Raw genomic sequence first — 27,819 nt, 5'->3', positions numbered from 1 at the left:
GTGAATTCCACCATTCTGTCTTCCAGGTCACTTGTCCGTTCTTCTGCCTCAGTTATTCTGCTATTGATTCCTTCTAGTGTAGTTTTCATTTCAGTTATTGTGTTGTTCATCTCTGTTGGTTTGTTCTTAATTTTTCTAGGTCTTTGCTAAACATTTCTTGCATCTTCTCGATCTTTGCCTCCATTCTCATTCCGAGGTGCTGGGTCATCTTCACTATCATTATTCTGAATTCTTTTTCTGGAAGGTTGCCTATCTCCACTTCACTTAGTTGCTTTTCTGGGGTTTTATCTTGTTCCTTCATGGGGGTACATAGCCCTCTGCCTTTTCATCTTGTCTATCTTTCTGTGAATGTGGTTTTTGTTCCACAGGCTGCGGAATTGTAGTTCTTCTTGCTTCTGCTGTCTGCCCTCTGGTGGATGAGGCTATCTAAGAGGCTTGTGCAAGCATCCTGATGGGAGGGATTGGTGGTGGGTAGAGCTGGGTGTTGCTCTGGTGAGCAGAGCTCAATAAAACTTTAATCCACTTGTCTGCTGCTGGGTGGGGCTGGGTTCCCTCCCTGTTGGTTGTTTGGCCTGAGGCGACCCAACACTGGAGCCTACCTGGGCTCTTTGGTGGGGCTAATGGTGGACTCTGGGAGGGCTCACGCCAAGGAGTACTCCCTGAACTTCTACTGCCAGTGTCTTTGTCCTCACAGTGGGACAGAGCCACTCCCTGCCTCTTCAGAAGACCCTCCAACACTAGCAGGTAGGTCTGGTTCACTCTCCCCTGGGGTCACTGCTCCTTCCCCTGGGTCCCGATGCGCACACTACTTTGTGTGTGCCCTCCAGGAGTGGAGTCTCTGTTTCCCCCAGTCCTGTAGAAGTCCTGCAGTCAAATCCCGGTTGCCTTCAATGTCTGTTTCTCTCGGAATCCCTCCCCCCGTTGGGGAAGCCTGACGTGGGGCTCAGATCCTTCACTCCAGTGGGTGGACTTCTGTGGTATAAGTGTTCTCCAGTTTGTGAGTCAGCCACCCAGCAGTTACGGGATTTGATTTTATTGTGATTGCGCCCCTCCTACCATCTCATTGTGGCTTCTCCTTTGTCTTTGGATGTGGGGTCTCTTTTCTGGTGAGTTCCAGTGTCTTCCTGTCGACGATTGTTCAGCCGTTAGTTGTGATGCCGGTGCTCTCGCAAGAGGGAGTGAGAGCACGTCCTTCTACTCCGCCATCTTGAGCCAATCTCCTAAGATGAATTTTACAATCTAAAATTCTTTTCTAATGGTTAAACTTCATTTTTTTTCATCAAACTTGCCTTGCTATCCTCTGCTTCTCTTAATGCCCACTGCTTCTTCTAATGAAAATATAAGGTATTATGATAAGCATATAGATAAATTGTGAACTGGGATGTCCCGGAAGCAGAGTTATAACAGGCATATTTTGAGAACAGAGAGTCTGTTAGCTCTCTTGGATTTTCAGAGCAGAAATAAAATACTCCAGAATATTGTGAAAAGATAGGATTTGATTTGGAGAAATGTTTGGTTGAAATTTTTCATGATGTATCAGCCATTTTCTTGTCTCCTTAGGCCTGGTGCTATTTTGAGAACATTGAATCTGTATTTGATGATATAACTTACTTTTTAGCCACTGATTGCTATCCAAATCTAGAAAGTGTAAGAGAGAATCAGAAACCTTCTTTGGGACACACATCATCCTCTAGATTCAAACTCCTTGATAAATCTCAAACCTCCCTTTGAATACCCTAAAATTAGCATGAAATATTTTTTAAAAGAATCAGTTCAGTGGAAAGGATAGTCTTCTCAACAAATGATCCCAGAACAACTGGATATTTATATGGTAAAAAATGAACTTTAACCTATACCTCATGCCATATAAAAAATTAACTCACATTGAAATGTAAAATATGAAACTACAAAATTCTCAGAAGAAAACATAAGAGAAACTCATTCTGATCTTGGGTTAGGCCAAAAATTCTTAGATATGACACTGAAAGCATGATCTGTAGAAGCAAAAAATTGATGAATTTGACATCATCAAAACTGAAAACTTTTCCTGTGCAAAGTTTTAACTTTTCATTGTTAAAAGAATGAAAAGACAAGCCACCTACTGGGGGAAAGTGTTTGTAAATCACATATCTAACAAAAGACCTGTATCCAGAATATGTAAAGAAATTACCTTGTCAGCATGTCTCAAATGTCTTGGCAGAAAAATAGTTCTCATAAGGCCAATTCTTTATTCTCTAAAGAAGTAGTTGCCTCTTCTGTTAAAAGAAGCTGTTCCTGGGACTTCCCTGGCGTCCAGTGGTTAAGACTACAAAAAGCCACAGCACAAACCTGGCAAATCTTCCCAAAGCAGCAGTTTTTCTAGATGGTAAAACATTAAAAACATGACTTTTCTATAACATATTAACCCAGATGTCAGTTCAATCAGCCTACTCCAGGGATTCTGTAACCTTTAACCTGGGATGCCCAGAACCTCAAAGTGTCCATGGATACATTTCATTTTCTCATGTACTTAGATGAGAAAAAATTTGAGCATTTCCTTCATTTGTGAATATAGGAAACAAACCACAGAAGTAACTGTAGTACCTGTGACTTCATCATCAGTATAAATCAGATACTTTCATGTTACATTACAGTTGTTACAAATATCTCACATTTTTTAAAGCTCATTACTACTTAAAGTTACAATAAGTAATATACCTGCTAATAGCCCTTGTTATTTAATAAAGAAGCATGTTTAAATGCTATAGGTATCACAAATTTGTTTTTTCCCCCAATATTCTGATAATTTTCTTTTCTTAAAATTTTGTAATTGGTTTTCTTTATAATACAATATATCTTTTAAGCTTTTAAAAACATTATTCTGGGAAGAGGTCTATGGGATTCACCAGACTTCCAAGATATTTATGTCAAAAAAAGGTTAAGATTCCTGCCATCTGCCATAGATTTGGAGATTCAAATGTAATTAACTCACAATTAACTCACCTTTCCTCCATCCAATATTCCCTCCAAACTTTGTACCAGTTCTTGATGACTTCCATTCTCATGTCCGGTGCCCACAGAACCTTCTAGCTCAGTTGTTTCTCTCCCCTGTCCTCCATGTCCAAAATAAAGAACATTGCCCCGTTCCCCTGATTTCCCTCAAACACAGCAACATGTGTCATTAGATCCAGAGGGGAAAGCAGTGTAGAGGTAGGGTGGGGATTAGAAGGTGCAGAGCATGGCAGAGACTGTGGACTGCATGTCGGAAATTCCAGTTCTTTGAAAGTCCCTAGGGCCCATCTGCACAGGGAAAGAAATTCACCTGGGCGACTGGCAGCTCCTGTCCTGTGATCTTTCTCCTCCTTACACGCTGTTCTTCCTGGGCTGCTGCCAAACCCGGGGATTCCAGCTCATCATTTACTCGACCCAGTTAGCTTTCTCCTGACCTCACCCCTATCCGTCACATCTGTGTATAGAAGACCTTGATTTCATAATGAAGAGTTTTCTCCCTGAGAGGAGCTCTTCCGACAATGAAGGGACTATTTTTTCCCCTATATTTATGTACAGTTTACATGAACTTGAAGGTAAAACAAGAAACTTGTAAGATATTTTGAACTCACTGGGGATGACTTTGGAGTGTCTGCTCTCTTTTATCATCAGAATTTCTGTGGGAATGTTTGAAAAACATTGCTTTAGGGCTTTAAGGAAGACAAAGGCTGATGGAGGGGGTTACATGCATTTAAAAGAAAATCCAGGGATTTCTCTGGTGGTGCAGTGGTTAAGAATCCACCTGCCGATGCAGGGGACACAGGTTCGATCCCTGTTCCGGGAAGATCCCACATGCCGCCGAGCAGGTAAGCCCGTGTGCCACAACTACTGAGCCCGCGAGCCACAACTACTGAAGCCTGCACACCTAGAGCCCGTGCTCCACAGCAAGAGAAGCCACCGCAATGAGAAGCCTGCACACCATACAAAGAGTAGCCCCCGCTTGCTGCAACTAGAGAAAGCCCGCGTGCAGCAACAAAGATGCAACGCAGCCAAAAAAATAAATAAATAAAATCCATAATCCTTTACAGACCCCACAGTTTGTCTCCAGCCTCTTCTAGCCAGTCTCTCCCTTAGTCCACTCTGTTCCAGCCACATTGAATCTCTTTCGGTACTTAAAATCATCAGCCCCAGGGCCTTTGCACTTGCTGTTCCCTTTGCCTGGGATGCTCTTCTGCATTCTCTCCACTGGCTCCTGCCCTTTCTTCTGATCAAATGTCATCTCCTCAGTGAGGTGTTTCCTGATTTCTCACCAAGATGCCTCCTGGTCTCTATTCATCTTTATCCCAGCACTTCTGTTTTTTACTTTGTATCACTTACCATAATCTAATTATTTTACTTGCTACATTTTAATATCTGTTTTCTCTACTGAAAGCAGCTCCATGATGATAGGGACTGGGACTGATTTGTGCATGGCTGCATCCCCAGTACATAGCACAGTGCTGGGCTTTTAGTAGGATCTCAATAAATATTTACGGAATGATTGAATGGAGTGTAAAATGTGCCCCTCTCAGGTTGGTTCTGTTTTCACAAAGGATTCCTGAAGATGTAGAAGCTTCCTTATCAAAGGAATGAAGTTATGATAGCAGGAAAAAAAGGCACAGGATTGATATTTTACATCAAGGAAAACTTCTTATGTGACATTTCTTCCAGTTAGTGCCATCTGATCTGCTAACCCAGAGGGCTGACAGGGCAGTTTTTGGAGAAGGTAAAAGATTACGCTTTGGGAGACCTTTGTACATTTTGTACAGCCAGAGAAATCAATTTGAAGAGGTGAGCGCTAAATTCAAGAAATATTTAGTTCAAAATTCTAGATTCAGAACAGTTAAGAATGATTGCAAAATTTTCCACATAGCAAATGGTCAAAGATGTAGTCCTTAATAATTGTATCATGACTTTTGGGTTGATTGTCTTTTAAAAATAAATTTTATTCTTTAATCCACAGGTCACAGTTTTTATCCACATGAACACACATGGCTTTGTTACGAAAAAGTAAGATTACAAACTTTTAAAAATTATGATTAAAAATAGATAGTTTTGGAGGACTGTTTTGATGCTGAATCTTACTCTTTTTCTTTTTTTTTTTTTTAATCTTCTTTGGTTTTCATGGATAGTTTTCCCACAGACAGTTGTTGGCATCATCATATGAGGATGATTTCTGTAGAAAGTTGTTGAGTGTTTTGTTCAGAGGTGGATTTTTCATGAGAGGGGTCAGATGTTTCCGTAAAACTTGCAAATATTATTTATTTTCTCATTTTAAATAAGTATTCATGTTCCTGCCTAATTTAGCATTTGTAATTTCGTATTCTTATTCTTAAAGATTCACTTAAAATTATGTAATCTTCAGACCCCATCAAAACCTGGACTTGCCGCTGATTTTATATCCAGTTGTTTGTGAATCTAGGGGAAAAATAATTACCTAATTGTGTTAGTTACCCTCAGAATAGAGTTGCCCAATGTAGCAGATGAAAAGATAAGATATCCAGTTAGATTTGAATTTCTAATAAACTATGAATAATTTTTTAGTGTAAGTATATCCCCAATATTGCATGGGACATACTTACACTAAAAAAGGGTCAGATGGTAGTAGACATTAGGCTGCTTCCTCAAAGTGGCTGTGGGAAGCGAATGTTAATCAGTTGTATCGATAAACTGTAGAACTTTGTCCCTTGTCTTCTGCTTCTCTATAGTTTTGTTTTAAACTGAGTATAGTATCTGGTTGTCTGTGGCTGGATCTGATAACCCAGAAAGGCAGAGAGGAGATGGATGTCAGCAAGACAGAACCATTGAGCCTTAGGACATAGCTCTGGAAGGCATCCGTGGAGATTGTCCAACTCCTTCCTTTTACAAATGTGAAGACAAAGCCCTAGGGGCCAGAAAATAGATCAGTATGAGGCCAATAAGTATAAATATCTTGACACACAAAAATAGTAAATAATAATACAAAACAATTTTAAAGTCTTTATTGGGCCTACATTGCCTTTGGTAACTCTCAAAACACCCCTGCAAGGTAATGGTTATTATTACAATCCCTATTTAGCAGATGAGCAGACTGAGGCTCAGAGAGGTTAAGTAACCTGTCCAAGGCCACACAGCTAGTAGGTGGTAAAATGAGATTTGAGTTTGACTTCAAATCCCAGCCCTTTCCCCTTCTGCCAATGTTTACCAAACTGCAGGCATTTGTGTACCGCGTATGGCAGTGTACCACTTTCTCAACTTTTCATCATCTGCGTTCCTTCTGTTCTGTGCATGACTTACTACTTTCTTAAACTGACTCATTTAAAAAGTTATAAGTGTATTTTGTAATAGAAAGTGTATACCCTGACTATAAGTGGAGTAACAGTTATGTCTCAAAAGAAGGTGATTGTACAAATATATATGGTTAGAGTAATGTTGTTCAATTCTGGGTAGCTTTTGTTACCTGCCTGCATATGAAATTAGGACTGATTTCTCACTGTGATTTAATGTTACTTAATGCTATGAACGCAAGCCTCCTAAATCATCCCATGTACAACCAGTGGTGTATGGCTCCATACTTAGGAAAACACTGTCCGACACCATTCTAGTTCTCAGTAAATCCTAAGGGCAAGCATCACTGTTCTGGAAAGGATGGCCCTGGAGGCTTAGACTGGGAAGAGGTATTGGGATCTTCTAACCTCTTACTCAGGGCAAGAGTTTTATGTACATCATCTCCTTGACCAGTGGTAGAACTAACTGAGAAGCAGCTGTTATAATGACCAAGAACATGTATTCATAATAAGCACTGGCTCATCATAAGTGTTATATAAATGTTGGCTATTATTTGAAACAAAGTATTCCTGCACAGAAAGTGGCTCCAGAGGCAGCATCATGTAGTCATCAAGGTTATAGCTTCTGCCATCAGACTGCCTGGGTTTAGCCCTGGCTGTCCTTAAACTACATCTGTGTATCCTTGAGTATCAGCAGTATCACAGATTAACTCTTGACTCCACGTGCTACCTGCTTAGAGAAAGGTTCCAGCCCTGCAGTCCTGTGTATGTCAGGGAGAGCGTCTGTTCCCACTGGCTATTCTAAACTTATTCCACAATTTCAGTTTGATAGGTTATACTTGAACATGTTTCTGTTTTTATTTCAGTTAACCAGGTGTTGCTGTTCCTTCTGATTGTGACCGTCTGTGGGATTCTGTATAAGAAAGTTCATAGGGGGACTGTGCTCAGGAACGAAACAGGTATGCAAAGTGGCATAAGCCAGTCACAAAAAGTCAAATACTCTGTGATTCCACCAACATGAGGTACTTAGAGTAGCCAAATTCATAGAGACAGAAAGCATAGTGATGACTGACCGGAGCTGGGTGGGGGGAGGGGAAAGGGGAGTTATTGTTTAATGGGTATAGAGTTTCAGGGTTGTTTTTTTTTTTAAATAAATTTATTTATTTATTTATTGGCTTCGGGAGGGGAAAGGGGAGTTATTGTTTAATGGGTATAGAGTTTCAGGGTTGTTTTTTTTTTTTTAAATAAATTTATTTATTTATTTATTGGCTTCGTTGGGTCTTTGTTGCTGCACATGGGCTTTCTCTAGTTGTGGCGAGCGGGGGCTACTCTTCGTTGCGGTGCGCGGGCTTCTCACCGAGTTTCAGTTTTACAAAATGAAAAGCGTTAGGGGGATGGATGACAGTGATGATTGTACAACAGTGTGAATGTATTTAATACCACTGAACTGTACACTTGAAAATGGTTAAGATGGTAGATTTTATGTTGCATATTTTACTACAAAGAAAAAATATATTAAAAAAAAGAAGAATGGAGCAGGCAAGCAGGCATGTGGTCCATCAAGATGAGGTACCTAAAAACACAGTTTGAGTCCTTCCAATAGCTGGGTTCAGAGAGAAACAAAAATTCAGTCAGCTTCCAAGTACCTTCTTGTAGAATATCCACCCAAGGCCAAATTTTCAGTTGTGTTCTAGAATGATCAGTGCTATTCAAACTTAGCACGTATCAGAATCACACAGAGGGCTTGTTCAAACACAGTCCTGGCCCCAGGTTTTGCATCAGTAGTTTGGGGGTGGGGCTGAGAATTTGCATTTCTGATAAACTCCCAGTTGATGCTGAGGCTGTTGGTTTTCGGATCTCGCTCTGAGTGGCCTGCTCTGCATCCATCCTTTTGGAGTCTCTCAATAATTTTGCTTATGAGCAAAATCACTGCATTGACCATATGTCCTCCTCCAGCTACACTGGGGAGCCCGGTTTCCCTCTTCAGGGGTGAATTGTGTGGGCTGGAACCTCACTTCTCCAGACATACAAAGCCAACACACACAAAAATTAAGTAGCACCAGTAGTGTTTTATTTTTCATTAGTTTACTGTTTTATATCAGCAAAATGAATATACTCATTTATGGAAGATACAAAAGAAAAATATTACCTGTAGCTGTATCAGCCAAAGACAAATACTATTAATATTTTGGTGCATTATATACATTCATATTTACACTTTTTTTTTAAGCCAGAGGCTTAGGCACTGGACACACTACAAGGAACAAAATAACGTCCCTGCTCTCACAAAGCTGACTTTTTCAATATAAAAAAATTCATAAGGACTTCCCTGGAGGCGAGTGATTAAGAATCCACCTGCCAATGCAGGGGACACGGGTTCGAGCCCTGGTCCAGGAAGATCCCACATGCCACGGAGCAGCTGAGCCTGTGCGCCACAACTACGGAGCCCTCGTGCCTAGAGCCCGTGCCCCGCAACAAGAGAGGCCACCGCAATGAGAAGCCCGCCACCACAAGGAAGAGTAGCCCCTGCTCACCTCAACCAGAGAAAAGCCCTCATGCAGCAACAAGACCCAACACAGCCCAAAATTAATTAATTAATTAATTAATTAAAAATTCATATAAAATTAAAAATATGTATAATCAGGTCTAGATGAACATTAGGAGCCTCTGGAAAGTGAATGATTTCCATACAGAGATATGTATGCAGATGTTTATAGGGCATTATTGATAGTAGCCCCAAACTGGAAGCAATCCGCATGTGAATCAAGTAGTGAATATATAAAATGTATTATATCCATGCAATGGAGTACTTTTCAACAATAAAAAGGAACAAACTACTAATACATGATACAATATGAATAAACCTCACACACATACTAAATGAAAGAAGCTAGACCAAAAACACCACATGTTGTATGATTCCATTTAAAGGAAATTTCTAGGAAAGGCAAATCTATGGAGACAGAAAACAGGTCAGTGGTTGCCTGTGGGGCTGGGAGTGGGAGTGGCTTGACTGCAACCCAGCTGAAGGGAAATTTTCTGGTGATGAAAATGTTCTAAAATGGGATTTTAGAACATTCTAAATGTTCTAAAATGGGATAAATTTACTAAATATCATTGAGCTAACGTCCCTGCTCTCACAAAGCTGACTTTTTCAATATAAAAAAATTCATAAGGACTTCCCTGGAGGCGAGTGATTAAGAATCCACCTGCCAATGCAGGGGACACGGGTTCGAGCCCTGGAACATTCTAAATGTTCTAAAATGGGATAAATTTACTAAATATCATTGAACTATGTACTTACAGTAGGTAAATTTAAAGAAATCTATATTAGTCTGCCTGGGCTGCCATAACAAAATACCACAGACTGGGTAGCTTAAACAACAGACATTAATTTTCTCACAGCTCTGGAGGCTGGAAGTCCAAGATCAAGGTGCTGGCAGGGCTGGTTTGTCCTGCAGAGGAACGCCTTCTCTCTGTGTCCTCACGTGGCCTGGTGTCTTTTCCTCTTCTTATAAGGACGCTAGCCATATGGAATTAAGGGTGGGCCTCATTTAACCTAACTGCCTCTTTAAAGGCCCTATCTCCAAATACAGTCACATTCTAAGGTACTGGGGGTTAGAGCTTCAACATATGACTTTTAGGGGTATGCAATTCAGTCCATAGCAGTATGTAACTAATGACTCAATAAATTGCTTTTCGAAAGGTCGAGAGAGAGAGAGAGAGAGAGAGAGAGAGAGAGAAAGAAAGAGAGAGAGAAGGTCATGCAAGGTCAAATGTTGTCTAAACTTTGAGCTTGTTACTCCTCACGTTTTACTTCCTGCCCATAAACCAACACATTCAGTTGGCTGATCCCATTGCAAATTCCTTTCTCCATGGAAAGAAATGAGTTGCTTTTATAATAGCTGTTAAAAGAACTGTGAGGAAATGCACATCCTGACTAATTGGCTATATATTTATATACGATAAAGTGTTTTCACCACATGAATGGATCCAATAGCACATTTTTATCCCACACAGTGTTAAAATTTAAAAAAAGAGAGAGAATCAGTGTTATGAAATACCACTCAAAAGAACATAGTTGGCATGGAAAGATGGATGTCTGTGGTATGTAAGTGGAAAAAGCAGGTTACAGAAGACTATGAAAAGTATGATTTCATTTTGGTTTTAAAATAATACATCAAATTTCATGTAATATTTATATAACATGTAGTATATGTGCTTTTGTATGTACATTAAGAAGGGTTTGAGAGGCACATACCACACTGGTAACCTTTGGAATGTGGGCTGAGAGGTCTGCAGAAAACAATCACCATTTGGATACTCTTCTGTTTGACTGGAATTTTTCAAGAAGTACATGTTAAAATTTTATAGACTTTATTTTTTAGAGCAGTTTTAGTTTCACAACAAAACTGAGCAGAAGGTACAGAGATTTCCCCCATACCCCTTTCCACCACACACACACACGCGCGCGCACACGCGCACACACATGCACGCTCTCACACACACACACACAAACACAAACACACACACACACACACACAGAGCCTCCCCCACTATTAACATCCCGTACCAGAGTGGTACATGTGTTACAATCTGTGGACCTATGTTAGCACATCATTTTCACTAGTGTCCATAGTTAATTTTTTTTTTTTGGCCATGCTGCGCAGCATGCAGGATCTTAGTTCCCTGACCAGGGATCAAACCCGTGCCCCCTGCAGTGGAAGCAGGGAGTTCTAACCACTGGACCACCAGGGAATTTCCACCAGTGTCCATAGTTTACATTAGGGTTCACCCCTGGTGTTGTACATTTTATGGGTTTTGAGAAACTTATAAGGACATTTATCTATCATTATAGAATACAGAATAGTTTCAGTGCCCTAAAAATCCTCCGTACCTCACGTATTCCATATTAATCTTCACAATTTTTAAAACATTAATTCAAAGAACTAGTGTCATAACGTGAAGTCCAGAGGCCCTGGGAAGTCATGTACTGAAGAAAAACATGGTACCATTCTATGTAATCTCCTGATGATGACATTCCATGGAAGCTCCTGACAATTTCCTTGCAATCAGCATGCTGGTGATTCACTCTTGGCCCATTTGGGGTGCAGCAAGTTTATATGTTTGGCTAAAATAGTTCTAATTTGAAATGGGATTCAGAGATTTGGCACTGGGAGTGCAGACATTTCACCTCTCCTAGAAATGGACATTGTTTGATAAGAGTTACTTGTGAGAAGGGACTAAAGCGATATAATAAATTTCTAGTCCATATGCCATTATTATGAGATCTTTATGGGCACCAAATGGCTTCTCATAACAAACCTTTTAATGGTCTGGCTCAGGCAGCATTTGGTATAACAGATCCAAGTAGTACAATGGCAGATTCCCAAAGATCTGCTAGGATGGGGCATCGGTGAAGAATTACAGTTGAAAAATCTTCCCACCCTTCCTCCAATGTGCCTTCCTCTATTATTCTGTCCAGGGAAGACTTCTAGGCAGAGAGCAGTACTTTTGGCTTAGGTTAGCTCCCTGATTCTCTGACGGGCAGAGCCTCTTAAGCAGTATGGTGGTGTGATGTGTCTGCAGCAGAGCTGTAAACTCAGTGTTTGACCTTCTCTTGGGGTGCTCTTCTTTCATGGGGACGTGTTCCTCCAAACCTCATTCTCCCCATAGCCTGATGAAGGGCTCTGTCTGAGCCTGACAGCCAGGTACTGCCCCAGATTTTCAACCCTTCCCTCTTTCTTTGCCCCTAAGAATCACCCATGAATTATTCCTCTAGGGCCCTGTTCTCTAAGGCCAATGCATCATATCTGTTTAGTTGATTTCAGCAAACTTTCATTAAGTGCTTGCTAGGTGCCAGACTCAGTGGGGATAATACAGGGAGCTTACAGTCTAGTATAGGAGACATACACATGAATAGATTCTTCCCATGCAGTGTGGTAAGTGCTCAAATAGAGGTTTCTAATGAATTCACCCAGCCAGCCAGCCAGCCAACCATCCAAAATGTATTGAGAATCTACCATGTTCCAGGCACTGGGCTAGCTGCAGAGGAGACAAAGGTGAACAAGATACTGTCCCAGCCTTCACAGAGCTCCTAGTGTTACAGGGGAGAAAAGGAAGACATGCTACCAAATAAATTGCAGTGCAGCTGGTAAATCCACCCACAAGCAAGGACGGAGTGAGCATGGGTGAGGGCTGAACTAATTTGTGTTAGTGAGCTGTTAAAGGCTTCCTGGGGGCTCCAATGTCTATACTGCATTTGGAATGAATATGTAATAGTTAGACATGCAAGAGGGGATGAAAAAAATATTCCAGACATCAGAAACAGCCTGTGAAAAGGCATTGAGATAAGGGACAACATGGTGCCAGTATTCAGACAACCGCTAGTATTTTTGCGACGCTGGAATACAAGTAGACAAGGCTAGAGAAGTGAACAGGGACTGGATCCACGTGTGCCAGGAATGGAATGTGGCTCTATTCTATAGCAACCATGGGAGAACTTTAAGCAATGAAGAAACAGAGTCAAATTTTCATTTAGGCAGATCACTTAGATGCCTGCAGGTACCATATGATTAGGCAACATACCACATGATTAGGGGACCTCCCCAAGATGACAGTTTAGTCCAAAAGGAACAGTCCCTTAAGAAATTTTTTCTTCTCTTTATAAAAGCAACCTGTAATTACTTTGGAGAATTTGGAAAATACAAGAAACACAAATAAGGAAATTAAAATTACTCATAATTCTATAAATAGACATAGATCCATTTGCAAATATGCATGTGTCAAATTGGGATCAAATACTGGAAAGGATTTTGTGTTCTCTCCCCCCCCACCCTTAACATTATATTATGAGCATTATCTCATGCCAGCAAATATACTGTGAAAAATTATTGTAGTGGTGGAAATTTCACTTGCGGAGGAAGGTGGTGGAAGAGATGTAGGAGATAAAGAGGGAGGCCTTTCAATATTTCTTAAACTATACAAAGCAGAGTACCTGGTGGTTAGTTCCATACACGTTTGTTGGATTAAATATCAGCTAAAACTACCCTGGGTCTGAATAATAGAGATCTTGCAAAAAGACATCTGTAAAGAAAGAGAGAACTTTAAGTAAAAATCAGATATCTGTTTGATAGTGAATACTCTACATACTGATAATTATTATTCTTCATACCTAAAAGTTGTGTTGTGGTACCGAAATATGATGTTCTGACATTAGTATTTTATATCATAGCCAAGGATCAGAAGAATAATCAATTATTCATCTTATGCATTAGTCATACTTTTTCATTTATCTCCTTTTTTTTCCATCAACTTTTGACTCCCTCAACAAGAGGGTGGATAACAGAAAGCAAGGTCACAAGCAGTGTATTTTATAGCAATGTAGGCAAGGTAAATATTCCAATTCAGACAAGCGTTGAAGAATGTTGAATCAAATGAGGCTTTTCAGTTCTTCACATATTTTTCAACTGTGTGTATGTGTTAGGCTATCTGGCTTCTTTAAGAGAGCTCCACAATAATAGTGACTTAAGCAAAATAGAAGTTTATTTTCTCTCTCAAGTGAAAGTCTGATGTGTCAGTTCCATAATCATCCAGATCAGGATCCTTTCTATCTTATAGTTTTGGTGTCCTCAAGAGGCAGCTTCCATCTCATGGTCCAAGATGGCTGCTTTAACTCCTATCATCGTATCAACATTCCAGGCAAAGGGAAGGGGGAAAAGAAAAGGGAAGGGTAAGCATATTCCTTTTAAAGGCGAACTCAGGTGTTGCACATATACTGGCACTAACATCCCATTGGTCAGCACTTGATCACATAGAGCTGCAAGGGAGTCTGGAAAAATAGTCTTAGTGGTTGGCTATGTGCCAGCTAAAGTTCCAATGCTGTATTTCTAAGAGAAGAAGGAGAGACCGGATATTGGAGAATAATCGGCAATCTCTTCCCCACTATGCTGTCTTCCCCCTGGAGTGTGGAAGACAAGTCAGACTGTGAAATTCCTTCATGTTCCAAGACTCTGATTTTGATGTTTCCAGATGATGACTCTGAGACTCCTGAGGATATGGAAGATGAGATTCCGGTGGTGATTTGTGCAGCAGCAGGGAGGATGGGTGCGGCTATGGCTGCCATCAACAGCATCTACAGCAACACTGATGCCAACATTTTGTTCTATGTAGTTGGACTCCGGAACACTCTGTCCAGAATACGGTAATCTGTGCACTATAGACTTTGGAGCTTTCTACTTTCTTTTAATTGTCCTTGTCTTTCTTTACATGGAATCCCTTCTTTCTTTGGTTTGATAAATGTCCTTCAAGTTAATGAGGGGATGACCTGTGGTTTATCTGATGGCCTGACAAATGTGTTCCTAGCTAAGGAAATTTTAGCAAAGCCTCATTAATCCGGTAGGGCAATGATGCATCATTCTGCAGAAGTGAATTACCTAATGAATGAAGGAAACCCAATCCTTAAGCAGTTTATATGAGTCTTTCTTTCTAAAAGTTTCTCTTTTCTCTGCTTTCTTAACCTGAGAGACTATTAATATAATATAATAATTTAATATGGCTCAGAATCATCACTAATTATAATTTTTAAACTGCAAAGGGGTCTCTTTCCTATCACACACCATACTAAAACATAAATGGGAGTTGGATTTAAAAGAAATAAACAGGAAAGAAAATTCTAAATGTCTTACTAAAATGTGGGATAATTGTATAATTTTGGTATGGAGAGTGACTCCTTGAGCCCAAGGAAAAAAACTGACAGATTTGACTGCTAATATTTAAAAAGTTTTAACTGGTGAAAAACACTAAGTGAAACTGATCACACAACAGATCAGGCAAGATATTTTCAACATGTATTATAGACAATGGATTACTATCCAAAATGTATAAAGAATTCTTACCAAAAAAATTCAAAAAGATGAGCATATAGTAGAAAAATGAGCACAGAATACAGACAATTCACAGAAAAAACCACTATAAATGGCCAGCAAACATGAAAAGGCATTCCATGTTACTAACAGGGAAATGCAAATTAAAACAATGGCGTGTAATTGCACTCATCAGGATGGTAAAAACTAAATAGGACAACACCATCCTGTGCAGGAAAATGGACATGCTTATTCCTTGTTTACGCAATGTACACTTCATAAATTGGTAAAGCAGTTTTGGGAGGGCAATATGGCAATATCTAATAAAATGGTATATGCATATATAGTGTGACCTACCACTCCATTTCAACAGCTGGGACTCTGTGCTGTGGAAATGCTAGTACATACGACCAAAATATATGTACAATAATGTTAATTTCGGCATTATGTGAAGTAGTAAAAAAATTGTGAAGTGCTTAAATGTCCATCAGTGAAAGAATATTTAAATGAACTATGGAATATGATCCAGCTATTAACAAAGAAAGAAGGCATAGAATATCTCCAAGACACATTACTAAGTGGAAAATACGAGTTGCAGTACACCTCATATGGTATGACCCACTTTATGAATGTCTTAATCTGTTTGAGCTGCTGTAACGGAATGCACAGACTGGATGGCTTGGCTTAAAAACAAGAGAAATTTACTTCTCAAGTTCTGGAGGCTGGGAAGCCCAAGTTCTAGGTGCCAGCAGATTCCATGTCTGGTAAGGGCTCATTTCGTGCTTCCTAGCAGGCTGTCTTCTCGCTGTGTTCTCACGTGGCAGGAGTAAGGGAGTTCACTGGCATGAACGTCTTTTATAAGGGGCACTGATCCCATTCATGAGGGCTTCATCCTCATGACCTAATCACCTCCTACAATCCACACCTCCAGATACCATCACACTGGGGATTAGGTTTCAACATCCAAATCTGTGAGGGACACAACATTCAGTCTATAGCAATGAAATCAAAACCCCCAAACCATAAATTTGTACATGTACATATGTGTATTTCTGTAAAGAAAAAGACCCAGAAAGATCCCCAGCTGTTAACAGTGACTATTTCTAAGGAGGATGGAGGAAGTGGAGAGAGCAGAGAGGAAGGGAAGTTCGAGGTATTTCAAGTTCTGTGAGACTGAGAACACATAAGGGGAGAGGGTGGAGAGGAGGAGGAAGAGAAAGTGGGGAGCAAGGACAGAAGATTGAGAGGCAAAGGTAAATTCAGATCATCCTTGGAGTCAAAACAGCAGAGTAAACACGATTCAGTCAAAGTAGCAGGTTCAGAAGGCCGGGCCTTCCTTACAGTGCTGTTAACCCATGGCAAAGAGAGCACCGTCAACCACAGATGCTGCTTTATAAGAAACAAGGAACGCTTTTTGTTCTTCTAGTTTCCTGTGGAGATTATGTGGATCTGGGGAGATATTTGGTTATTTCTATTTTGCTTCATTTCCTTTGCAGAAAGTTATGTGAATGAAAAAAAAAAGATTCAAAGCTAAACCAGATGGGGAAAAAATCAGAAGGATTTATAGACTAGACTCTACTAAGGTTGCACATATTTTATTTTTAACTTTCTATGGAGGCAAGAGATTGAGGCAATAGGCAAATTGGGGAAAGTTTGGAGGTGTGTGCTCGAGATTGTTTTTTGTTTTTGTTTTTGTTTTTGTCATCCCTTTAGAAAATGGATCGAACATTCTAAACTGAGAGAAATAAACTTTAAAATCGTGGAATTCAACCCTGTGGTCCTCAAAGGAAAGATCAGACCAGACTCTGCGAGGCCTGAACTGCTCCAGCCTGTGAGTAAGGATCGCACATGTCGGGGATGGTTCTCGGTGAGACCTTGTTCGCTGTGGAACACCAGCCACTGGGATGCACACAGAATGTTTTAGAAGCCTAACAGTTTTAGATGTCCACCAAACCCTGCTTATTTATAATTCAAAAGCCACCTACTGCAGAAAGGATGTAAGATGGTTTACATAAACCATAATGAAGCTATGAAAGAAGAAACGAAGCGTAAGAAAGTGCAGGATGCATTTATGTGTGTAAATATGCCTGTGGGGCAGGGGAGGGCCCGAGTTGTGAGGCCTAGAAAAAGTATTCCCAGCCCAGAGGCAGTTGTGTGTACCGTGCCGGGACCTTACACTTAGCTCAGAGTATCTCAGCAGCTGAGGAAAAATGGTAGCAAGATAGATTATATACTTCAGAGTATTGACTAATACTTTCAGGAGACACCAGCTTTCTTCCTGGCATTGGGAATCTTAAGGTGTTTTACTGCAGGAGCTCTTACAAAAGGGACCCTCTTCTGCATAAAGAGTGGTGTTTTTTGTTTTTTGTGGTTTTTTTTGCCGTACGCGGGCCTCTCACTGTTGTGGCCGCTCCCGTTGCGGAGCACAGGCTCCGGACGTGCAGGCCCAGCGGCCACGGCCCACGGGCCCAGCCGCTCCGCGGCATGTGGGATCTTCCCGGACTGGGGCACGAACCCGTGTCCCCTGCATCGGCAGGCGGACTCTCAACCACTGCGCCACCAGGGAAGCCCAAGAGTGGTGTTTTTGATGGCAGGTGTACAGAAAATGCAGCCACCTTCTACATGTCATTATTATTTAAATCCATCCTTGAAAATTAATTAAATTCGAAGCCCTCTGATGATAAGATCTTTTCCCAATTCCAGATATTTATTATCAAGAGTGCTAGCTGAGTTGGGACTTTGCATTATACGGTATTGTAGCTATTAAAACGTTAAGACCCCCATCCTCAGCCCATGCTTCTCTGGCTTTTTTCTGGTTCAAGGAGCTAAGAGGGTGAACCTGTGTGTGTGATGTGATGACGTGTGAGATGAGCTCCACACGTGCGTGTATGTATGTGTGCATGTGGGTGTGCGCACATGCACATGTGAGTTCATGTGTGTGTGCACGTGTGTGTGCGTGTGTGTTTAAGGCTGTTTTCGTTGACAGTAGTCAAATTACTGAGTGTAGAGGAAGGCAGGCAGTTTGTGGCCAGGAAGATTGATAGCCCCTGTGACTCCTGCTTCATCAGTCCACAGAGATGAAAGCGGTGACAGTCTCAGCAGTGGGGGGTTTGGATCTAGAAGAACCGCTGACCAGCACTGGTTTCAGTCCCAGGGCCCAGGTGAACTGGGCACCAGGAAGCTCAGGTGAGGCCTCTTTGCAGCCTCTGTTTTATTGTGCTCCAGACCTGGAGCTGGGCAGAGGCCTTGGTCAAAGCGGACCCCCCAGTGCCCCTATTAGTCACTGCGCCTTCTGGCTCTTCCCCACCGTCACTGCTTTTGTTGTTTTAACAGCTGAACTTTGTTCGATTTTATCTCCCTCTGCTTATCCATCAACACGAGAAAGTCATCTATTTGGATGATGACGTAATCGTACAAGGTATGCTCACCGATGCCAGGAACACTCGGAAACAGAGCAGCTGATAAGTAGAATGACTGTCTCTCTTCATTTTTGAAATATCTAGCGTCTCAGTGATTTTGATTGCTTATTAAATTTGGGAGCATTGTGTTGTTGTTAATCAGGGAATACTTTGAAAACAGGGGTTGATACTTTCTGGGACAATCCAGTTGACTTTCTGAGAGCCACTCTCTGATTGTCAAAGTCTGTAATAAGTAGCTTGTAAAAGTCTGTAATAGGTGGCCTTTCCTTTTTCTGCACGCCTAAAATGTAGGGGGATAAAACCTCACTGATACCATTCTTAGAAGCGAGCTAAGTTTTAGTGTTAAATGTCACCTTCAATGTCACCTTCTCTCTCTCCCGCGTGCAAAATAAGACGAGCATTGGTGTGGTACGTACACAGCAACAGAAATAAAGAAATCTGACCAGTGTTGATCTGAGCTTATTATCAAGTGGCTTTTAAAATTGATATGACCTATTCTTATCAAGAAGATTGCCAAGCCACTTGAAACCATGGATCACATACTTTTCCCCCACAGCAAAATCAGGGATTGTTTAAGCGCAAAGGCTCTATCTAGCCCTAGAATGAGTGCTATACTATTGTAACTCCTGGTGTTTGTGAATGCAGGGGACATCCAAGAGCTGTACGACACCACCTTGGCCCTGGGCCACGCGGCAGCTTTCTCAGATGACTGCGATTTGCCTGCCTCCCAGGACGTACACAGACTTGTGGGGCTGCAGGTGGGCACATGTCTCGGGAATCCTCCCTTTGCCCCTTCTCCTCCCTGCACTTCAGAACGAGTGTCATCCTCACCTTGGAGAAGACTGGGGGACTGCTGGGAGGCAAACAGCCAGGGGCCTGGGCTTCCCATTCACTTCCCAGCTCTGCTCCCACCGACTCCGGGGCAAGTTACTCACCCCTGCAAGTCCTGCTTTCCTTACCTGAAACATGGCAACAATAACATCTATCTGGTTGTGTTTTTGTGAGTTGTGATGAAATAACATGATGCCAAAGTGTCCAGCAAACGCTCCAGAAACGATGCTTGTTATCTAAGTCACTCGCAACCACATTCTATGGCAGAGGTGGTGTTTTCTGTAAAAGAGAGACTCACTGAACCTTTGGTTCTGTTTTCAGAGTTTTGACCATTATTCCCCGCCCCCCTCCTTTCAGTAGAGGAAAATACTGATTTTTTTCCAAGGTAAAGAGCTCCTTACCCTGGTAGAAATGAAGACAGTCGAACCCAGATGTAACACCGAACCCAAAAGAATGGCTTTACAATACAAGATGCTCTTACGAATCGAATGCTGTTCTTCAAAAAAAGTTCCAAGAAATGATTTTATATGCGTGACATTTAAGCTGTGACACACGTTAAGGCCTAGGCCCTGGGACCAGACCTGCCTGTCAGAATCTTGGCTCCATCACTTAGCAGCTTTGTGACCTTGGGCAAGTTACTTAATCAGTGGTTTTCTCCCTCATTTCTTAAATAGAGGTAATAACAGTATCATTACTTCTCTGGTAGGGTTATTGGGAGAGTTAAATTAGTTAATACATGTAAAGCTATTGTATGCAACTAATGAGGTAATATGCGTGGAGTTCTTAGAACAGTGCCTGCACATAGAAAAGTGTTAAGTCAAGTAGTTCCGTTACATCCATGTTGTCTTTGAGCATCCCATGAGGTGGGTGAAATAGTGTGTCCTTCCTCATTTTACATTCACTCAAAACTAGCTATTGAGTGCTTGCTGTGTGTCTCACACTGTTTTAGGTGCTAGTAACACAGCAAATAAAACTAAAATTCCACCTTTGGGTAGCTTACATTCTAGTGGGAAGAGGTGGTCAGCAAGCAAGTAAAATGTTGAACAGAGGATCAGGGTGGAGGTGGGGTTGGATTTTAAGTTGGATGATCAGGGAAGGCTCCACTGAGATGTTGTCGCTTAGCCTACACCTGAAAGAACTGAGGCAACTATCTTGATAGATATTTAGGGGAAAAACATTTCAGAAGAGGTAACAGCAAATGCAAAGGTCCTGAGGCAGGGGTGTGTTTGGTGTATTAAAGGAACAAGGAGGTCAGTGTGGCAGAGGGGTCAAGGGGGAGAATAATGGAAGTTGGACAGGTAATGGGGGCGGGGTAGATGGTGGAGGGCATGGCAGGAATTTTAGGGAGTCTGGGTTTTACTCTGAATGAGAGGGGAAGCCACTGGAGGGGCTGTGAGCAGATGAGTAACACTGAGACAGAGTGGGATTGAAAAGGGTGGAAGCAGGACACAGGTTGGGAGGAGCTGGCAGAAATCCAGTGAGTGGTAATTATGGTTTGGACCAGGAAGGTAGCAGAGACAGTAAGAAGTGGTTGGCTTCTGGGGACTTTCCTGGTGGTCCTGTGGTTAGGACTCCACGCTCTCACTGTTGAGGGCCCAGGTTTGATCCCTTGTCGGGGAACTAAGATCCCACAAACCACGTGGCGTGGTCAAAAAGCAAAAAAAGTGGTTGGCTTCTGAATATATTTTGGAAGATGGGACCGACAGGATTTGCTGAGATCTGGATGAAAAGTGAGTGAGGAGGAGGAGTCTAGGATGACCTAATGACCTTAGGTGTTCTAACTGGAAGGATGGAGTGGATACTGAAGTAGGGCAGGCTGTAGGAAAGCAGGTTTGGGATAGGATTGGGATCACTTTGGGGATGTAAGGAGAGCTGCCTTACTAAGCACCCACAAGGACAAATAGAGTTGGCAGATGTAGTAGAACTGGAAATCCAGAGGAGAGGTCCGGGCTGTCTACACGGAGAGATTTAGAGCCATGAGACAAGATGAGGCTGTCTAGGGAGTTGATGCTGCAGAAAGGAGCAGATGCTGGACATGAGACTAGGGCCACTCAGTTTTTAGAGGTTGGGGAAACAAGAGGAAACTGGGAAAGGACTCCAGGAAGTGGCCAGTGACACAGGAGGAAGCCCAGGTGCTGCATGATGGTCTCAGGAAAGTGGTTATTTTCCAGAAACAAAAGCTTCCTTGGTCAAAAGCACACAATTCTCTTCCTTTATAGAACACGTATATGGGCTATCTGGACTACCGGAAGAAGACGATAAAAGACCTTGGCATCAGCCCCAGCACTTGCTCTTTCAATCCTGGTGTGATTGTTGCCAACATGACGGAATGGAAGCACCAGCGTATCACCAAACAATTGGAGAGATGGATGCAAAAAAACGTAGAGTATGTGTGGCCCTCTACCATTTTTTCCATGCTTGGGAGTAAAATTATTCCATTAATTTTCTATGCATAGCTCAGGGGTTAGAAATATTTCAGACATCTGAGGTCAGATTTTCTTACAGAGGCACTGTTGAGAAAAAAGGGAGCAGTGGATGAAAAATCCGTTCTCAAACGATATGTCATAGGAGGTGAGATCCTGTGCAATCCTTACTATACAAACATTTTCTAATAAATTGTTTAGTAATGTGATTTTTAAATCTTCTCCCAGAATTCTAGTGAACATTTTTGACTGCAAATCATTTATCTTAGTCGAGTTTCTCCTTCTTACATAGATTTATTTTTAAGAAGTATTGTATAAAGTCAACTTTTTAAAAAATAACACTTAACAACATTTAATGACACAGCCTTAAAATTTAGAATCCATGCATTGACAGAATTCCAAAAACTAATTTAGAAATTCACAATACCAATTGGAAATTTTAACATACTTCTCTCAGTAAATGATAAAGACTGAAAATTAGAAAGCTTATAGAAGAGTTGAACAAGACAATTTACAAGCTTCATCTTTATACATATTGATAAGACATTTTAAATATCAAAGAACTCATATAAACTACCTTTTTATTGTAAATTAATTAAATGCAATATCATTAGCAAAAGAAATATGATGGGGAAAACATTATAGGCCATGTTTGAAATTCATAGACAGAAGATAGTATTCCAGAAGAGCAGGTTCAGGAAGATATTTCAACATTTTAAGGAAGGGAGAGAACAGGTATTATACCTGCGTGGGTTAGGGGTAAGCCTACAACCAGTCAGAGGCCCTGTGAGTCTGGTTCCTGGAGACATCAGAACAACTGATCCTGTACTGATCCCACCGTACTGAGTTCAGGAACATACCTGGACTAAACTCATGTTGGCCTGTAGGGGTTGAGGGAGACGCTTGAGTGTACTGTATTGAATTGCTCTCAGTAATAATATTATATATTATGTAACAACAAGTTTGATGATCTCAGGCATATATTCCAACTAGCCTATGCTCAGACTTCCTCTGGCCTGTTAAGATTGAGAATGCTGGGTTTCCTGAACAGTGATATTACCCTCATTCACTTAGACATTATAATCCATAACTGCAGGATCTTAGGGTGTGGAAATTTGCCCTTCCATCTGTCCTGGAAAATGTGCTGTGTATCCTGACATTGCTAACTTCCTTAAGGATCCTTTAGAAAAATGAATCCAGCTTGATCTCCTAAAGCAATGTCTGTGTTTGGACTTTCGTCAGTTTAAGCTCCCAATGAAATTTATTAAGTCCTGTTTGTAAAGTCAACATTTTAAAGATTGAATTTTTTATATCAACTTTAGAATTTTTTTTAAATTTATTTTTGGCTGCGTTGGGTCTTCGTTGCTGCGCGCGGGCTTTTTCTCTAGTTGCGTCGAGTGGGGGCTACTCTTCGTTGCAGTGCACGGGCTTCTCATTGCGGTGGCTTCTTTTGTCGCGGAGCATGGGCTCTAGGTGCGCGGGCTTCAGTAGTTGTGGCACGCAGGCTCAGTAGTTGTGGCTCGCGGGCTCTAGAGTGCAGGCTCAGTAGTTGTGGCGCACGGGCTTAGTTGCTCTGTGGCATGTGGAATCTTGTGGGAACAGGGTTCGAACCTATGTCCCCTGCATTGGCAGGTGGATTCTTAACCACTGTGCCACCAGGGAAGTCCTAGATCAACTTTAAAATATGCATAATACATTGACTGACTTAAAGCTAAAAAAAGTAAAGTAAAATAAATATTGAATTTTTAAATCATTTTTCATCATTTAAGTTTAAGAGAGAAAATAAAAATAACACAACTACTATTATCATGGCATTGTATATCCTGTCCATCTTTTTTATCTGGATATTTTTAATATTATCATAACCTTGAATTTGTGAGTAAAGTCATTCTAAATAATGTAGGATCAGAATTTGGGATCTTCGAAGTTTGCCATAAAAAGGCCTGAGAAGTAAAATAGCAAGATATTAACACTCTGTGAATCAAGGTTAAGTATATGGGAGTTCATGGTATTCGTCTTACAATTTTGTGTAGGTTTAACAATTTTCAGAATAAAATGTTGGAGAAAAATGAAAGACCATAGACTTATTATATAGTGAGGGACTGTCTTACACCTTTTAAAAATGATGAGATTCTACTTCAACTGAGTCTGTGGGACTCCAGGACAAATGTTGCTTTTCTATTCCGTTTCTTAGGGAAAATCTCTACAGCAGCTCCCTGGGAGGAGGGGTGGCCACCTCCCCAATGCTGATTGTGTTTCACGGGAAATACTCCACCATCAACCCCCTGTGGCACATAAGGCACCTGGGTAAGTATTTCAGAAGAACACCAACGTGCATTTTACAGACCCAGTGAGCACCAAGGCGGGGAGCGTGTGCTATTGCACCAGCTTCCTCAATTCAAATCCTCCAGGTGACCTTAGAGGTAACCTTGGACACGTTACTTAAGCCTCAGATTCTGCAAATGCAGGTGATAAAAATGACCTGAGAGGTGCGTTTCGAGGAATTCAGGAAAAGCAGTTAGACTCATGCTTAGCATATAGTATGTGCTTGCTAAACATGAACTATTCACGGTGGAACTTTCACTGTCAGAACTTTTTCACATGCCTTTATTGCCCTCTTGCAGTAGCCCATAGTGGACAAAACCAAATGAATTACCATAATAGTTTAGGGTGAATTTAGATAGCCGGCAGTTCCTCTTTTAAAAAGAAGTTGTTTAACGACTGTGCACTACGTGAGTCCCTCAAGTCTTTTATTCACTCTTCACTACAGGAGTACAGGCTCTGGGGTATGGACTGGAATCCCAACTCTGCTATTTTCTGTGACCTTGGGGAAGTTACTCAAGCTCTCTGTGACATAGTTTCTTCACTTGTAAAAGGAAGCTAATAGAACCTTATGTTTTTACAAGGAACAAATTACCTAATATGTGTAAACTGTTTAGAACAGAGCCTGGCACAGAAGACATTCACATTCATTCAAACATATGGCCACAACCCATTAGCCAAAACCACTGGGCCAGATCTGTTTAGAAATTTAGAAAGGTTTTGAGTTTTTAAAAGGTAATGTTTTGCACGTACTTATATTATGCAGTACCCTGAGAGGGTTATAGATTTTGCTGCCAAAGAAGTTATTAAAAATCTTTTTGTTTTCAGACATTTGGGGATTGATTATTTTAGAACTGGAGACAATGGATTGTGGACTTATATTTACCAGGTGCCCATACACTGCCAAGCCCTGGGCTAGGCTCCAGGGATAGACATGAACATTACTTCTCTCAGAACAATCCCGCAAGGTGATATGTCCCCTACTCTCCCTTGTGAAAGGAAGGACAGACAAAACTGTGGAAGTTGGGTTACTGTCTCCTCTGAATGGTGCTGTATAGATTTGCTTCTGCCTCATCAGAATCTCCTGATTTTTCTGAGCATCCGTGTGCATAGAAGAGTGACATGGGGACATTAAGGACACTAATATTCTGATTTGCTTTATGATAATGTTGGGTTCACTGTTAGGTCAAACATCAACATTTCCATGTGATGAGTGTGTAGAAAAATCACATCAAAGTGGAATATCTATAAAAATGGTGTGTAGGAACAGCTATGCAGAGCTTAGATCAATAGGGTTAGAGCAGTTTATGATCTTGGAACAGAGACTCAGAATTACATTTTATGAACCATCTAACTTATTGACAAGTAGGAAGGAGCAGAATCTTCCCAAGGGAGAGAAGTCATTTTTCCTTGTAGAACAGAGCCTACATCTCTGCTGAACGTTTTGGAATCAGGGATGGTCTGCAAAGTAAAGCTACACAGAAATCATTTGAAAAATGATTCTGTTTTAGAGTTTGTTGAAAGCAGAAAGCAGTGTAACACTAATGGGTATTAAGTTTGGGTCTAAACAGGTAGGCTTAAGATTTTTAAAATTTATGCAACTTATTTAGCTAAAAGCAAAACTGCAAGCCCCTACAGTCTTTCAGTCATGGGGCTGAGAGACAGTGTCCTACTTCCTGGAGACTTCCCACGTGAAGGCTCTGCTCCCCAGATGAGCATTTCCTTGTATAGATTCTTTGGAAGTTGATAATTATTCCAATTATGCTACTATAGCCCAAACACCTAGCTCCTCTTCTGCAACTCCCTGCACAGCTATGTTTATGAATAATGAAAGAAAGGTTTGGAGGTGGGTATTTCCCTCTTACATCATATGTTAAATGAGAATACTAATATTCTAGCTATTCATCCTCTCTTGACTCAACGGACTTTCAGTTGTTTTTTAAAAAATACCACATTCTCTTTCCTAGAAAGAAAATGTAACATGATAGGGATATTTAAAAAATTTATATTCACAAGATCTTAATGTACTTCTGGAAGAGAGATTCTAAAAATATTCTGATCAATAACAATATCAAGGTAAATGCGTAGTCTCTAAGAGATTACTTATGAGGGGAGTAATATTCAAATGGAGGCAGCTGTTTGTTAAAAAGTAGATCTCATTCTCAGTCAGATTTTATAGGGTAAACACAAGACTGTTTAAAAGAAAATGCTGCCATATTAAGGATGGAAAATGCAGAGAAACAAGAACTCTAACTCTGGGTGGGAGGGAAATTAATACAAAGTCTTTGGGGGACAATTTGACAATCTCTTATAAAAATTTATAAGGCACAGACCCTTCAGTCTAGCAGTTCCATATACAAGATTTTATCCTACAGATACTATCTGTACAAGATATGCATAGAAGACTGTTCATTGTAGCATTGTTTATGCTTGTGAAGGGATAGAAACAGCCTAAATGTCCTTAATAGGAAACTCACTCAAGTCATATATCCATTCTATGCAGTCATTAAAAATGATTCAGTGAATTCACATGTGCTGCTGTGCAGTTTTCCAAGACAGTAATTTTAAAAGGCAAGGTACAAAAAACACACCACACACACACACACACACACACACACACACACACACACACACACACACACACGCACACACACACACAGGTATACAGGTAGAACATTGCTGGAAGAATTTCACGAGAAACTCTTTTAACAGTGGTTATATTGGAAAATTAGGGTAGGTGGTAAATTCTTCATTGCATACCCATTGATTTGTCCGATTTCTTTTTTTTTTTATGATGAACTTGTATTGAATTTTTAATATAAAATTTTAATTTCCTAACAAACAAACCTATTACTTTCCTCTAAACACAATGAAGGCTGGAATCCAGATACCAGATATTCGGAGCATTTTCTGCAGGAAGCAAAACTACTCCACTGGAATGGAAGACATAAACCTTGGGACTTCCCTAGTGTTCACAACGACTTATGGGAGAGCTGGTTTGTTCCTGACCCTGCAGGGATATTTAAACTCCATCATCCCAACAGCTGATATAACACGACATTTTAAATATTTCCTGTATAAATAATGTGGAACTGTCCATTTGTAGCCTACTATACCACTGTTCTTTATGAACAGTACCTTTGATACAAATGATCCACAAAAACAAAAAACCCTACTGTGTACAAATAGTACCTTGAATCATATAGGTATTGATTTACTTCCTTAAGTACAAGTGGCAGTTATAGAAGATAATGTGAGTGAAACATGCTATTGGGAAGAAATAAACCCAGACAGATTTCAGCAATCAATTTGCTTAACTCTGAATGAAAATTATAGCCACAAATTTAAAAAATTTCTCAATGTATTTTTCACATGTAGATATTTTTTAACAGGTTGTCAGTCTTGTCTTGGGTAGAACAATATATTACATTTAAAACATGAAATGTCTGAAAAAATAAAATATTCGTAGATTTTTAATGATTTTCATTATATATTATTCTACATGTTAAATACAGTAGAAGACAGACTGATCTCAGGTTAACAAGGGGAAAGAATACCAGTAAGTCTTGCTAAAGAAAACAATGCAACTTAAGGATAATCATCTTCAATATATTTTATTGTAAAAACCATCAGATTTTCAAATGAATTTTAAAACTTTTAAATATTATTTAATGAAAAAGTCTCATAT

General features: G+C 40.6%; 1 protein-coding gene across 3 annotated transcripts in view; it reads left to right on the top strand.

Annotated features, from left to right (window-relative positions):
* The window catches only part of GLT8D2 (glycosyltransferase 8 domain containing 2), a 53,561-nt gene extending 25,781 nt beyond the window's left edge, over positions 1–27,780 (top strand). For all 3 annotated transcript variants that reach the window (XM_055085273.1, XM_055085272.1, XM_055085274.1), the window contains 9 exons: positions 4,970–5,016; positions 7,139–7,231; positions 14,304–14,475; positions 16,850–16,967; positions 18,470–18,554; positions 19,201–19,313; positions 21,606–21,772; positions 24,004–24,116; positions 27,007–27,780. In XM_055085273.1, the coding sequence (XP_054941248.1) occupies positions 4,998–5,016; positions 7,139–7,231; positions 14,304–14,475; positions 16,850–16,967; positions 18,470–18,554; positions 19,201–19,313; positions 21,606–21,772; positions 24,004–24,116; positions 27,007–27,179 (1,053 nt within the window). In that variant the 5' untranslated portion in view covers positions 4,970–4,997 and the 3' untranslated portion in view covers positions 27,180–27,780. The remainder of the gene's footprint in view (positions 1–4,969; positions 5,017–7,138; positions 7,232–14,303; positions 14,476–16,849; positions 16,968–18,469; positions 18,555–19,200; positions 19,314–21,605; positions 21,773–24,003; positions 24,117–27,006) is intronic.
* The last annotated feature ends 39 nt before the right edge of the window (positions 27,781–27,819 follow it).

Source organism: Physeter macrocephalus, chromosome 6 (assembly GCF_002837175.3).
Source record: "Physeter macrocephalus isolate SW-GA chromosome 6, ASM283717v5, whole genome shotgun sequence".
In the NCBI taxonomy this organism is placed as follows: Eukaryota; Metazoa; Chordata; class Mammalia; order Artiodactyla; family Physeteridae; genus Physeter; species Physeter macrocephalus.
This window is presented reverse-complemented; position numbering and strand designations above follow the sequence as displayed.